General features: G+C 42.9%; 1 protein-coding gene across 2 annotated transcripts; it reads left to right on the forward strand.

Moving 5' to 3' along the window:
• Nucleotides 1–469: 469 nt before the first annotated feature.
• LOC111152979 (chemokine like factor) lies at nt 470–13,964 on the forward strand. 2 transcript variants are annotated; one of them, XM_022511761.1, is made up of 4 exons: nt 580–654; nt 4,986–5,144; nt 10,582–10,677; nt 13,779–13,895. In XM_022511761.1, exons 1-4 carry the CDS (start codon nt 580–582, stop codon nt 13,893–13,895), a joined length of 447 nt encoding a protein of 148 aa, XP_022367469.1. The 2 variants fall into 2 exon arrangements, with proteins under 2 accessions (XP_022367470.1, XP_022367469.1); XM_022511762.1 differs by lacking the exon at nt 4,986–5,144 and having other exon boundaries at nt 470–654; nt 13,779–13,964.
• The last annotated feature ends 436 nt before the right edge of the window (nt 13,965–14,400 follow it).

Consider the following 14,400-nt stretch of genomic DNA (forward strand, 5'->3'; position numbering starts at 1 on the left):
AGGTCCTGGCTTTTGTGCAATTTATAGTAAAATATATTGGGTACTGATAAGTGCTGTGAAGAGGGTGATGGTGGCTGTTCTAGACGGGGTGACCACGGGAAAGCTTCTCTAGGGAGTTGGTATTTGAGATGCTCATAGTCCGGGGTAACCCTGCAGCCATTCCTGAACCCTCCTAATCCCTCCCTGCACCGCTCTCCAGAAGCACTACCTGACTGGAAAGCCCTTACCTAGACCTGGAGAGCAGTTGTTTGTGTCCGGCGGAGCCGGGCAGCGATAAGAAAGGCCCGCCTGCCTGTGAGGCGCCACCCCCCACCACACGACCCCTCTAGATCCACAGAAATGCAGCAGGCGAACCCCAGAAGGCGGCAAAGTCAGAGCTGCTCAGCCCCAGTGAGGCGCATGCGCACGAGCGGCGCCCCCCCCCGTAGAGACGTGCGCATGCGCACGCGAGGGCGGGAATCCTAGAAGGGTGGTTCACAGCCCTCTTGGCGGTTGCTGTCGCCGCTCGAGGCCTGGCAGAGCTGTGCGGCGAGGAGAGGGGATGAGGGGGAGAAGTGTTGCTGCTGCAAGTCTGCAGACATGATGCCCACCCTGAAGCCGAAGCATCGTCCCTTCTGCTTCAGCGTAAAAGGCCACGTGAAAATCCTAAGGCTGGTGAGGCCGGGCCACGAGTGGGGGCGGTATTGGGACGAGTGGGGGTGGTATTGGGGCGTGCTCAGGCGCAGCGGGGGATGGCTCTCAAGGATAAAGAGGAATCCCCTACCTTTTCTTTCAGCCTAGGCCTCCCCAGAGGCAAGGCGGTTCCCGGGGCACCCTGGGGACAGAAGGAGAAAAAGAAGGCACTGTCCTGCCCTTCAGGGGTTCACAGACACATTCTTAAAGCCAAGGAAGCGCGTCTGCATGAGTGGCCCCCACTTGGACCTGCACACCAGATACCCAGGTTAGCAGGTACGGCAGCTGCGCTTGTACCCCGCACATGACAGCGGGACTGCCGGCTTTGGGGCGTCAGGCATGCCGGGCGCACTGCAGTTAGTTCTGCACAGAGGTCTGGAGGGAATGAGCCATCATTTGAGGGAGGTGCCCTGGCTAGTTAGAGAAGTGGAGACTGTCACAGGAGAGTATGTTGAAGGAACTGGGGGGGGGGATTTTTAAATTTTAAAGACGTGATCCCTAAAGGGGAGGGGATAGAAATAGTTAAAAGCTACAGGCAAAGAGTTCCACTTAATATGAGGAAGAATTTTCTATTGGGAAAGTTTCCCAAATTAAGTGGCCACATCACTTGGGAAGGCAGTACATTCCCAAACAGCAAAGGTAAAATGCACAGATAAGCACCTAGGGAGGATGCTGTAATTCGGGTGAGTGGGTAGAACAAACTGCATACAAGGTCCCTCCCACACCAAAAGTGTGTGATTCTGAGAAATTAATGTAATAGAAGTTAAAGTGTATATGAGAGGTTTAGGAAACTACTCTGGAATTCAAAGGACAGAGATTACTTTGGGTTAGGAGTAATCAGGGAAGAAGAGACTTGCAGGTCTAGAGTTTTATCCCTAGTACTGAAAGCTCTGGAAGAACACTGGAGGAGGAATAAGATCTTGTGAGAAAGGTTTCATTTCAGACATATCAATTCCCTCAACAAACACTTAGAGTATTTAGCTGTATTATAAGACCTGACTTAGGCCTTGGAACAACAAAGACAACCAAGACAGAAGTCCCTGACTCATGGAGTTCTTCAGGTTAGTCAAAGAGACAGACCTATGAGCAGATAGCTATAAAATACATGATAAAATGGGGATAGGCCAAGGAGTGAGACATTTAACCAAGCATAAGAGAAGGAGAGGTATCAGGAAACTTCCTAGAGGAACAGGAGTAGGGTCTGAGGGGCAGCCATGAGCTGCCATGAGCAAAGACATGAGGGGAAAAAAAAAACAGCATGATTTTTGCAGCAAGTTTTAACAAGATAGGTGTTGCCTTATTTTTTTTTTTCATTCAAGAAATACTTATTGAAAGCTTACCATGTTCCAGGCACTGTTCTAGGCTCTGAGGAGATATCAGTGAACAAAGCAAAGATCCCTAGTCCTCATGGAGGTTACATATTGGGTTGGGAAGGCAGTGGAGACAAATAGTAAACACAGTAAATAAATGATGCAGTATTGTAAAAAGTTGTATGTGCTATGAGACAGGAAAAAAAGCCAGGGAAAGGAGTGTAAGGAGAGGAAGGTTGCAGGGTCCAGTAATAGAGTGGTCAGGTTAGGCCTTGTTGAGATGATAATTTAGCAAAGAGTTGAGTGAGGCTAGGGAGTTAGTTATGAGAATATCTGGAGGAGAAGGGTTTAAAAAAGGAACATCCATTACAGTGGCCCTATGACAGGAATGTACCTGAAGGGTTCAAGAAAAAGCAAGGAAAGCAGTATGGCAGGAGTGGAGTGACTGGGGACACAGTGATAGATGAGGAAGGCTTTGAGTAAGGTTGTATATGATCTGACTAACATTTAAAAAAAAAAATAGACCAGCTGCTATGTTGACAATGGATTGGTCAGAGAGACAGGAGGGTATTGCTGCAATGGTAAGGGTAGAACCAAGAGACCAGTTAGAGCTATTGCAGTAATCTGGACAATGAGGATAGCGGCTCGGACCAGGGTGTTGGCACAGTATGCTACAGGAAGTGATCATATTTGGGATATAGTTTGAAAGTAGCCCCAATATGATTTGCTGATGAGCCAGGTATGATGTAAGAAAAAGAGAGGAGTCAGGATAACTCCAAAGTCTTTGGCCTAAGCACTGGAAGGGTGGAGTTGCCATCCACTGAAAGCCTGTGGGAAGGCGACTGTAGGAGGAGGATCAGAAGTTCAATTTGAGAATTAAACATTGGATTTATCCTGTGAGAGGTAGGCTCTATTCTAAAGACCACAGGAAGCCACTGAGAAGTGCATTTGCATTTTAGATATTATACTATAATACCTTTGTCATGGTAGTTCAGGGGAAATTCTGAAGGTCAGCAGCTGTAGGGACAAAGAGGAGGGAGTGGTTTCCCAAGATGGTTAGCATTAGATCAGCAGGACCTGACGATTGATCAGTTGTGGGGAGTATTAGGAGCACTGATAATAGGTTTCTGGGGTGGGTGATAAGATAGGTGGTAGTATCACCAGTTAAGATAATGCATACAGGAGGAATGGGCAAGACGAGTTCAGTTTTGGATATGGTGAATTTGAGATTCCTATAGGTATTCAGATAGAGATTGCAAATGGCCATTTACGTGTGAGATGTTGAGGAATGACCTCCAATAGGAACCCACATTCATCGATTGGGTGGTGAACAGAATCTAAAGGAATGCCAGTGTTTTTAAAGGATGGGTAAAAGGAGAGAAGCCCACCAAGGGAGAATAGTTGCAGAGTTTATAAGAAGTAGGAAAAGTGACATGCAAGCCAAAGGAGTAGAAAAATAGGAAAAAGACAGCCAATGGCAATTAAGCCATGGGGGTCCAACAGGATAAGAACTAAAAAATGTTCATTAAATTCAGTAATTCTGAAATCACTGAAAATCTGAGCAAAAGCAGTTTCCATAAAGTGGTGAAGAAATGTCTGAGATATTAGTGGGATATTTAAAAGAGAACTGGAGACAAAGCCTAAGAGTAATGATAGAAGAGCTGTAAATAACGGGTTGGGGGGAGAATTCAGTATGACTCAAATCATGGGAACTTATCAGAAAATGAATTAATCACCAGTGTCAAATTCCATGGTGTAGAAAGTTTACAGAAGATGGGTACTGAAAAAGTGACCCAAGATTTCATAATCTATGAACTCAAGACTGTGGTTCAATAGAGTAAATCCAAGCGCTTTGAGGTGAAATGTTGCTAATTGTAATTATATTAATTATAAAGAATGGCTTATTTAGTTACTGGTTATATGTTTGCTACATAATCAAACTGATCAATTTAGAAGTTCAAAGGTAGGCTATTTTTGTACTAATAAAGTAATTGAAAGAATCATGAATAAGTAGCCCATAGAGATTTAAGGTTAAAAAGAGCATGTAGACGTTACTAGCTGACAGACTGATCATAAAAAGTCTAGCCAGGGAAAACTCTTGACAAAACCACTTTCCAAGAACATAGAGACTTTGGATAGAGCTGTAACATGACAGCTCCTAAAAATATGACATTGACCGACTCACTGGGACCTATCAGCTTATTTTTCCTTTAAGTCACTTAACATTCCTGTGTTTTATATCTTCATTAGTAAATGAGAGTGGATTGACTAATAATTTTCAGGGTTTTTTTTTTTTACTTAAAATATTCATCAATTCTGATTGCATTCTATTTAGGTTAGAGAAAATATGTAAAAAGTGAAGCATCAGAAATGTTGGGAGTTTTTTTTTTCCTTTGTTCCCCTACAGTGTTTTTCAGAGAATTGTTTTTCTCTAACAATTTATTTTAAACTTTTCTCCGATAGTTTTCATGGCAACATCCTAAGTTTAAGTTTGATAGTAGATTCCAAATTGCTAAGAGTTAAGGCGTGATGAGCGGATGATAAGGAATTATAGCTGTCAGTATACAGACGTTTTTGAGAAGAACCTATAGGGAAAAATAGAAAACAGGAGTTTTTGGGGGGAGCAGGGTGAATGGAAGGGATGCATTTGTGTGTTTTAGGAGAAGACGACTTGGATATGTTTATAGTATGATGGGGAAAGGAGCCAGTGAGGAGAGATTGAAGGTCTGAGAGAAAAAAGAAGATATGTAGTGGAAAAAGATTAAGGGAACAGATGTGGGAAGTGATGGTATTAGTTGTACAACTGGAATAAAGAGAGGGACACCTGGTTCTCTAAAACATAAAGAGAAGGCAATATCCATACATTGTAGTAATTCCTCTTTTAGGTGTGTGTATATGTGGCCTAAACCCATTTATTTAGTTACTTTAGAAATGATCATTTTTACAGCTTAAACTTGCATTCAGTAATGGTTGACCAAATCATGTTTTTTCTAATCCTTACAGGCGCTAAGTGTGACATCCATGACCTTTTTTATCATTGGACAAGCCCCTGAACCATACATTGTCATCACTGGATTTGAAGTTACTGTTATTTTCTTTTTCATAATTTTATATATACTGAGACTTGATCGATTAATAGCCTGTTTATTTTGGCCTTTGCTTGTAAGTGTTCAGTTTTATTGTTAAAATTAACTGCTTTTTTCCTGTCATAGTGAGACATTTTAATAAGCTATTCTTTAGTTTTCTTAAGCCTTTAAGGAATGTCTGATAGGCTTAAGAAGGAGGAACTCTACCCACTGCTACCATGTCCTGTGTTGTCCCTTAAGAACCACAGAGGATAAAGTCTCCTCTGAGCTCCCACCTACCAGTAGGTGGGACTGACTCTTCTATTAGGAGAAGTCACTTAAGTGTTGATTTTCTAAAGAAATTTAAAAAGATCATGGCTAAGAAAGTTATAGAGCATTCTTAATCTTCACCTCCCTTTTAAGTACATGTTGATATGGCCTCAAAATTGGGGAAAGAGATGGAGGCAGATACACAAGTATCCACATCTTGCACATCCCTGATCACTAATGGAAAACCAAAGTAATCTGGGAGGCTGGATAAAGCACAATGTTATCTTACTTAAGAATGTCTATGATCATCAATGCTAATTTATTTAGTGCCATATGAACTTCACCTGCCGTACTTCTAGCACTGAGAATAGCTGCCCAGCGAAGTGCCTAAATGATTCTGGAATCTGTCAAAATAGGCAAGTTCAAGATGCTTGTTAAGGTGTACGTGTCCCTTCAGCCCGGACTACTCTCCTGTTCTAGGAAAAACCGAGTGGCTTTACCTCTCTCTCTCCTTTCAAATTTTACCTCCGGTATCCTGTCTCTGGAGGTCTCCCTGCTAAGACCTGTGCTGCCCTTCCCATTTTTGGCTGGACTGGTAGCTGCACTTAAGTCTTCCTGGCTGCACTTGTCTCATCCTCCTGGGTTCCAAGGTGCTGATATCCAAGCTGATAACCCCTATTAAGGAGAGAAGACTTTAGAGCTTTAAGCATGCCTTCAAGTGGTACCTTCTAGAACCACCTTTGAAGGCCAATCAAGCTAATCACAAGCTGAAAAAAGTCCCAAAGGAGAAAGCTGGGAAATAGGATCTTCATAGCAACTCTCCAAACTCCTACTTGATCACAGTTTTAGAGCTGGACCTGACTGGAGGGTATCCTAGGGAAAAAGGTCACAATATCTTCATCCATGGGCCCTCAGAGTACACAATGTTATTTAGTAGCAGAAAGGTCTAAGTGAAATTATTCCAGGGATTTCTTCAAGGACATGAGAAGCATGGTCCATATCCTCTTTACTCAGGAAGTTGTATAGTTGCTCTTCACATTCTGCTTTCCAAGGTTAATTAAAACTAATACATTTTAGTATTTTTTTTCTCCAAACTATAATATTCTCTGGACCTTATTACAGGTCCCTGTAATAAACTTGGAGTCCTAAGAGTAACAGAATACACCGGGAGAGAGGGTGGCCTATGTGTAGACTGAAATTTAGTCTCCAGATCTCTGAGGATCAAACTTTGCTGATATTGTAATCTCTGAGAAATGGTGCCATATGGCTAACTATGGGATTATTCCATTATGAAACCCAGATTCTTCTCTGCTTTTGATCTAGCATAATGATTTATTCAGCAGGTGTTCAGTGTCTGCTAATCCCAGCTTCCATAATGGGTTCTTTGATAAAACACAAATCTTATACCTGTGGAATTTTCAGGGAAGCAAGAGAGAGGAGCAATTCAGTGTAATAGGTGCTGGGATAGATGCATACCCAGGATAGTGTGGAGGCACAGGGGGGTAAGAGTGGAGGCTTGGGAGGCAGTAGGAGGTCAGAGCAGGCAAGGCTTTATATGCCGTGGGTTTTAAACCAACACCATTGGAAGCTGTTAAGGGTTTTTAAGTAGGAGAGTGACATGAGCAGCTTACAATTTAGGAAATTGCTGGTGCCAGTGTCAATAATGACTTAAAAAGGAGCAAAACTAGAGATAGGTCTCAGAGATCACTTTAAATGTTGTTCTGTAATCCAGGTATGAAAATTATAAAGGCCTTCACTATGGTCCTAACAGTATCTACAGAGAAAGGGGTTACTGGGGTAGAATTGATAAGACTAAGTAAATAAGAATTAAGATTGCCTGCCATTTCGGGGCGCCTGGGTGGCTCAGTGGGTTAAAGCCTCTGCCTTCAGCTCAGGTCATGATTTCAGGGTCCTGGGATCAAGCCCCACATCGGGCTCTCTGCTTGGCGGGGAGCCTGCTTCTCCTCTCTCTCTGCCTGCCTCTCTGCCTGCTTGTGATCTCTCTCTCTCTGTGTCAAATAAACAAAATCTTTAAAAAAAAAGAAAGAAAGAAAGAATGCCTGCCATTTCAATATCTGGAGATGATATTGAGGTGGGAAGTACAAAGAGGACTATGTTTAAGGGAGGGCCAGAGAGAGGAATGCAGTAAGTTCACTTTGAGAAATGCTAGGTTTTAGTTGCTTATGGAATATTCAGATAGAAATGTTCAGAACAGGTCTGAAGCTCAGGAGAGTGAGGAGTTAAAGCTGCAGCTTTGGAAGTCATCACCTTGTCATGGCAGACGAGCTCTAGGACTGGCCTAAATGGTGCGGAGAAAATAGAGAGCAAGCTGAAGGTAAAACTGGGAAACGCCAATATACGGGGTGAAAAGGAGGAAGAGCCAGAGAAAGGCAGTGGGGAGAACTCAAGGGAGACCTGTGTCACAGAAGGTTAAGAGAGGAAAGCATCTCAGAAAGGAGTGGTGAATGCTGTCACATGTAAAGAGAACAAAAATAAGTCCTGGAAAAAATATATATTCCTAGGCTGTGTTACCAGAGGCTCCTTTACCAGAGTGGTGTGCCTCTCAAGTGGACAGGTAACCGGAAAGCTGAAGGAATGGTGAGCCTGAGCAGGGCAAGAGAGACAACTGTAATCCAAGGAGCCACAGAGGAAAGCTGGCCAGGGACAAAGAAGGGTCAGAAACACACAGTAAGGTTCCTGCAGAGTGGTGAAGGGAATGGGAGCCAGAGCACAGCCCTGGAGAAGCTGCCTGGGGCTCTTCTACTGTGACAGAAGTGAAGGACACAAAGAGGGCTAATGATTTCAATTAATGGGTGGGTGGGGAAAGATAACTTCTGCCTCAGGGCCACTGCCTTCACTGAGGAGGAAAGGGCGTGGTCATCCGCATTCAGATTTATTATTATGGTTATCACTGTCCCAAAGCTGCAATAACTGACAGTCTGTAAAACAGGCTGCTCTGTTTCCCTCAAGTATTCCAATGACAGAAAGCACAGTGAGTCAACCCAGGGCTTTGCAGTGGTATCCAAGTACAGGCTCAAAATTTCTTGAAATCTCCTTTCTTTTTTTTTTTTCTTTTGTTTTTGTTTTGTTTTGTTTTGTTTTTTTGTATTAACATTCTATTCCATGGTATACTGATGTTTGGTTTTCATTATAAAAACAATATTTAAATGCCCATTAAGGGTCACTGATATCGGGGCACCTGGGTGGTTCAGCTGGTTAAGCATCTGCCTTCAGCTCAGGTCTTGATCCCAGGGTCCTGGAATCAAGCACCGCATCCAGCTTCCCGCTCAGCGGGAACATGCTTCTCCCTCTCCCTCTGCCTGCTGCTCTCACTGCTTGTGCTCTCTGTCAAATAAATAAATAAAATCTTTTTTTTTTTTTAAAGGGGGTGGTCACTGATACTTTGGGACAGGTGCATCCTTTTCTTTCCTTAGTTCTCTGTACTCCCTAGAACACCATTTTTGCCTAAAGCCATTTATATACACTTAACTGAATTAATCGCATGAGGCAGGGCTGTCTGAAGTAGAGGTGTGGCTTCCCTTGAAGCAGAGGAAAATACCCAACACAGAGGAACATTAACCTAGGATAGCCTCAGTGTTTCTTGCAAATGAGAAATTTTTTCTTCCTAGGTGCATCTAATCTTGCCTGTCTCCACTGAACCTCTTCCTATTTTTTTTAAGATTTTATTTATTTATTTGACACAGAGAGATCACAATTAGGCAGAGAGGCAGGCAGAAAGAGGGGGGGGCGCGGGGAAGCAGGCTCCCTGCTGAGCAGAGAGCCCGATACGGGGCTCGATCCCAGGACCCTGAGATCATGACCTGAGCCAAAGGCAGAGGTTTAACCCACTGAGCCACCCAGGCACCCTCTCTTCCTATTTTTACTTTTATTTTTGAGAGACCGAGGGAGTATGAGTAGGGGGGCGGGGGCGGTAGGAGGCAGAGGGAGAGAATCTGAAGCAGGACTCTGCACTAAGATGGAGCCCAACATGGGGCTCCATCTCAGTACCCTGAGATTGTGACCTGAACTGAAATCCAGAGTTAAACGTTCAACCAAGTCACCTACATGCCCCTCATTTTCTTTCTTTTTTCCTTTTTTTTAAGATTTTATTTATTTATTTGACAGAGAGATCACTAGTAGGCAGAGAAGCAGGCAGAGAGAGGGGGGGAGGCAGGCTCCCTGCTGAGCAGAAAGCCTGATGTGGGGCTCAATCCCAGGACCCTGGGATCATGACCTGAGCTGAAGGCAGAGGCTTAACCCACTGAGCCACCCAGGCGCCCCCCCCATTTTTTTTTTTAATAACCACATGTCTAAGTTACCAGGAGTTTGAAGTCTGATATTTCTGTTAACAATACCTTCCTGCCTCCAGAGTTATCTGCAAACAGATATAAACCACTCCAGAATAAAGATGATTTACCTCTCTCACGCTATACAACCATTCATAATGTAAGCTGCAGCCCTTAAAGCCATTGTTCAGAAGGCAAATGTCCTGTTTCTAGAAATTATTAGATGAGCCACCTTGTCAGAAAATAATAGTATAATCAGTCAGCCTACATACAGATGTAGGAAAGTTTTTTTCCTGAAAATTAGCATTTTCTGCCAAATATGTGCAGCTTTTTATTAATTGCATTTTAGTAACGTTATAAAGTTGTTTGATTTACAGTGTAAACTACTCCACATAGTCTGTTAGCATTCTGAATTTCCAGTGTACCACTCTATCATAAACCTTCCACATAATACATCCTGCATTCCCAACCAGATGTGTTCTCCCTCCAACTGTATTTAAATAGAAAAGAAATAAGCCTAAGTGCAAATGATTGGTATATCATAGTATCATAGATTAAGAGAAACACTAGGCATCACTGTAGACCAAACATAATATAGGTGTCTTCTTACTCTGGCAGTTGGATTTAAAAAAAAAAAAAAAAAAAAAAAACTCACTAAATTTGTTTAATAAAATGGAACTTTCGGGCACCTGGGTGGCTCCGTTAGTTAAGCCACTGCCTTCGGCTCTGGTCATGATCCCAGAGTGCCGGGATCGAGTCCCACATCAGGCTCCAGCTCCACAGGGAGTCTGCTTCTCCCTCTGACCTTCTCCCCTCTCATGCTCTCTCTGTCTCTCTCTCAAATAAATAAATAAAATCCTTAAAAAGAATAAATTAAAAAAATTTTTTTAAATGGAACTTTGAAAATCTATAGCAGCTGATTCTTTTTTTGTGTGTGTGATCTTCATATAAAGTTGACATTTCTATTCTGTGTTTTAGGATATCCTCAACTCAGTAATAGCAGCAATATTCATGGTAATTATATCTGTGTTGGCACTGTTACCAGAAACCACAAGAGTTATAGCCCTTGGAGGGGTAAGTGGTCTTTCTGATTTCTTGCTTTAGGTTTGATTGGTATTCAAACTTACTTGAAAAACAGATATAATAACAAGAATCTATACTATACTCATCCTTGTGTCTCCTAGGCCAGTATATAGTTCCTAGTGGCTTAATATTTCTTATGTGAGTACATGCCCTGATAAACCTGAAGGAATATGATTTCACCCTAAAATGGAAGTTAACTAAATAGTATTTCCCATATGTTCCACATCGATATGTAGAGCTGCACTAGACTGAGAAAAGTTACTGGAATCTGTTACACTGAGCTCTGAGAAACCTGATGGCAAGCAAAAGACCACGGATGAGTTTCATAACGCTGGCTTTTAAGGAAAAGGATACATACCATTTGTTAAGGTGAGACAGATGGCTCTGAGCTCAGTTATTCTTTGTCCAGACCTTTCTTCAGATGGAATATAATACAAGATGTCTCGTGAAAAGGTTGTAGGAAACCTTATAAGAAAAGGATTTATTTTGAACGTTGCTTGAAGAGAAGCAAGCCAGTTTAATCAGAATTTATCCTGGAAGGCAAGCCAAAATAAATAAGAGTCAAATAATTGAGTTTTAGTGCCATCTGATATACTTCTGAGATTTTTTATAGGAGGCTCAGAATTGTTTGGCTTTTCTAGATTCTTAGCTAGAGATGTGAATACGAAAGACCTTTTTTTTTTTTTTTTTAATCAGAAAGTTCTTAAATAAATCTCCCTCCTGCTGCTTCCTTGTCTTTCCATAGTATGGGCCTCATGAGAGAACTAACCATTCTCAGACAGCCATGTATGTCACAATCCATGGTTTTTCATCTCCTTACAAAGACCCAAGCAACTTCATGAGGGATGAGAATTATTCTAGAAATGAGATAATGCTGTAACAGCAATTTCCTCCAGTTATCTTTAAAGATAATCTTATCCTGTGGCTCAGTCAGTTAAGCATCCGACTCTTGGTTTTGGCTCAGGTCATGATCTCAGGGTCCTGGGGTAGAGTCCTCAGTCAGGCTCCATACCCGGCGGAGAGTCTGCTCGAGAAGTCTCTTGGTCTCCCTCTACCCCACTCCCCCTAAAATAAATATTTTTTAAACTTTTAAACAAACAAAAACGATAATCTTAACCCTCTTCTATGGAGAAAGAGGGACAAGGCATGGGACTTACAGTTGACCTTTGAATAACATCGGCTCCCCACACAGCTGAAACTTTTAGAACTCTGAGTTCCCACAAGCTTAACGACTAATAGCCTACTGTTGACAAGAAGCACCAAAAACATAAACAGTTAGCACATATTTTCTGTATCATATGTATTATATACTGTATCTTACAATAAAGTAAGCTAAAGAAAATGCTAAGAAAATCATGAGAAAATATATTTACAGTACTGTACTACTATATTTATCAGAAAAAAGTCCATACGTAAGTGGACCTATGCAGTTCAAACCCATATTGTTCAAAAGTCACCTGGACCTTTTATTCACTTACTCATTCATTCACTGACCCAGTGTTTACAAAGGCGCACTTCAGTAGATGCTGACAGAGGATAGAGTTGTGCTGTCCGATGCCATAGCCACTAGCTACATGCGGCTACTGAGCCCTGGAAGTGTAGCTGGTCGAATTGAGATGAGCTATACATGTAAAATACACGATGGATTTCAAAGACTTACCCCCAAAATGTATATTATTTCATAATAACTTTATTATATTGATGACATGTTAAAATTATACTTTGGATATACTAGGCTAAACAAAATATGTTGTTAAAATTAATTTCACTTATTTTTCCTTTCTTTTTTTTTTTTAAGATTTTATTTATTTATTTGACAGAGAGAGACAGTGAGAGAGGGTACACAAGCAGGGGGAGTAGGAGAGGGAGAAGAAGGCTTCCCACTGAGCAGGGAGCCGAATGTGTGGCTTGATCCCAGGATGCTGGGATCATGACCTGAGCCGAAGGCAGACGCTTAATGACTGAGCCACTCAGGCGCTCCCTTGTTTTTTCTTTTTAATGTGGCTATTAGAAAAAATTATGTGGCTTACATTGGTGTCTCATATTCTGTTTCTTTTGGACAGCACTGGGCTAGAACATGGGCTTTTGGACAGCACTGGGCTAGAACATGAGCCTGCCCTATCCTCAAATTGCTTAGAGCCTAATACAGGGAAGAGAAATGTAAACAGCTGTATATCAGCTATGGACAGAGTACTTCAGGGCACAGAAAAGAGGAAGCAACTACCTCGCTCTGGCAGTGGAAATGCAGCTTGCCAGGAATAAAGGGGAGACGGGGAGGGGGGGTTGGTTCCAGGTAGAGAAACCAGCAACACGCAGAGTACCAGCGTCATGGAAGGGCAGGAAGTACTCAGTGTGGTCAGAAGCTAAGAAGCTGAGTTTGAGATTCAGCATAGAAAATGGGGTGGTGTCTAGAGCCAAGGGGTCAGATTTCCTGGCCATTGGATGGAACTGACCAAATAGCACACAAGGAATGGTATCCCTCTTTTCCAGCCCAGGTGCCAGCTCTCAAACAGCCATCACAGTACCTAAAGACCAAGTTCTAGTTTACTCCCTTTACCTTTTTTTTTCCTCCCCCTGAGGCCTATTTAGAATCCCACCCTTTAAGCAGATGTAGCCCAGCCTTAAGAGTTCACTCTGGATCATCTTAACCACTCCAGTTCTCTAAAGTGCGTGTCACAGCTACTGTTGCATTGATTTAACCTTGAGCTGCTGTTACCTTTGGCCCTCGAGCCGAGTCTGTAGGAAGAAAGGCAACTGAACATTGGGGTGGAAATGTTGATTGATAACTAGATACCTTCAGTAGGGCTTTAAATCATACATGTGGGAGCAAGTTAAGAGATCCAGACAAGTCTTTGTTTCAGAGCCCACACCCCTTCAATATTATTTCTGCTCACCTGAGTTACCTTTTCCCTTTTTTTAGGCAGGTATTGGGAAAACTTGGGCATGAGAATGAAATAATCTCTGAAGTCTCTTCCCCTTCCAGTATCAGGTGGAAGCAAGAGAGGAAGCCAGGGGGCAGACCACTTAAAAACCTGTGAGTGACTGAGGTCCAGAACGTGGCCACAGCAGTGACAAAGTGTCTTCGTTTCCAGGTGTTTGGACTCCTGGCGGGAGTGTGCTGTATTGCGGACGGGGTCCTTATTTACCGGAAGCTTCTATTTAATCCAAGTGGTCCTTATCAGAAACAGGCTATTCATGACAAAATATAAGCTTTGTAATTTTATATTACTCTTTAGTTGATGCTAAGTATTAAGTATATTAAATGTATTTATTCCTCCACATATTTCCTGTGATTGTTCTCATTTTAATCTCAATATGGGAACTGGAAGAAGAGATGTGGGAACTCTGTACCCAGCGCTCACCCATATCGTCATTTCCAAGCCAGCACTGATCCTGATCTGATTGGGTTTGCCTCCTCCTGGGCCTGGGTGGCAGAGAAGAATGCACCCAGACCACCCTAAATGGGCTCCAGAGCCCCCTTCCTGGTTGGCTGGCAGCGCGGAGGGGTGGGCTTGCCGGAAAAATGAGTTCCCAGGCTAGGCAGTGGCATCGCATCCCAAATGGCGATGAAGGTGGCTGGAGGGCCTGGTTTGTCCGCGGGCACAGAGCTGGGTGCGCGCGAGGGACGGGGGCCCAGCAGCCGTTGGGGCACGCCGCTGGTTCCCAGGGGCCAGCCTGCCGGTGGCGGCAGGCTCCCAGAAGCAGGGCCTGCCT

This window comes from Enhydra lutris, unplaced genomic scaffold, assembly GCF_002288905.1.
Source record: "Enhydra lutris kenyoni isolate GAN:26980312 unplaced genomic scaffold, ASM228890v2 scaffoldscaffold30, whole genome shotgun sequence".
NCBI lineage: Eukaryota > Metazoa > Chordata > Mammalia > Carnivora > Mustelidae > Enhydra > Enhydra lutris.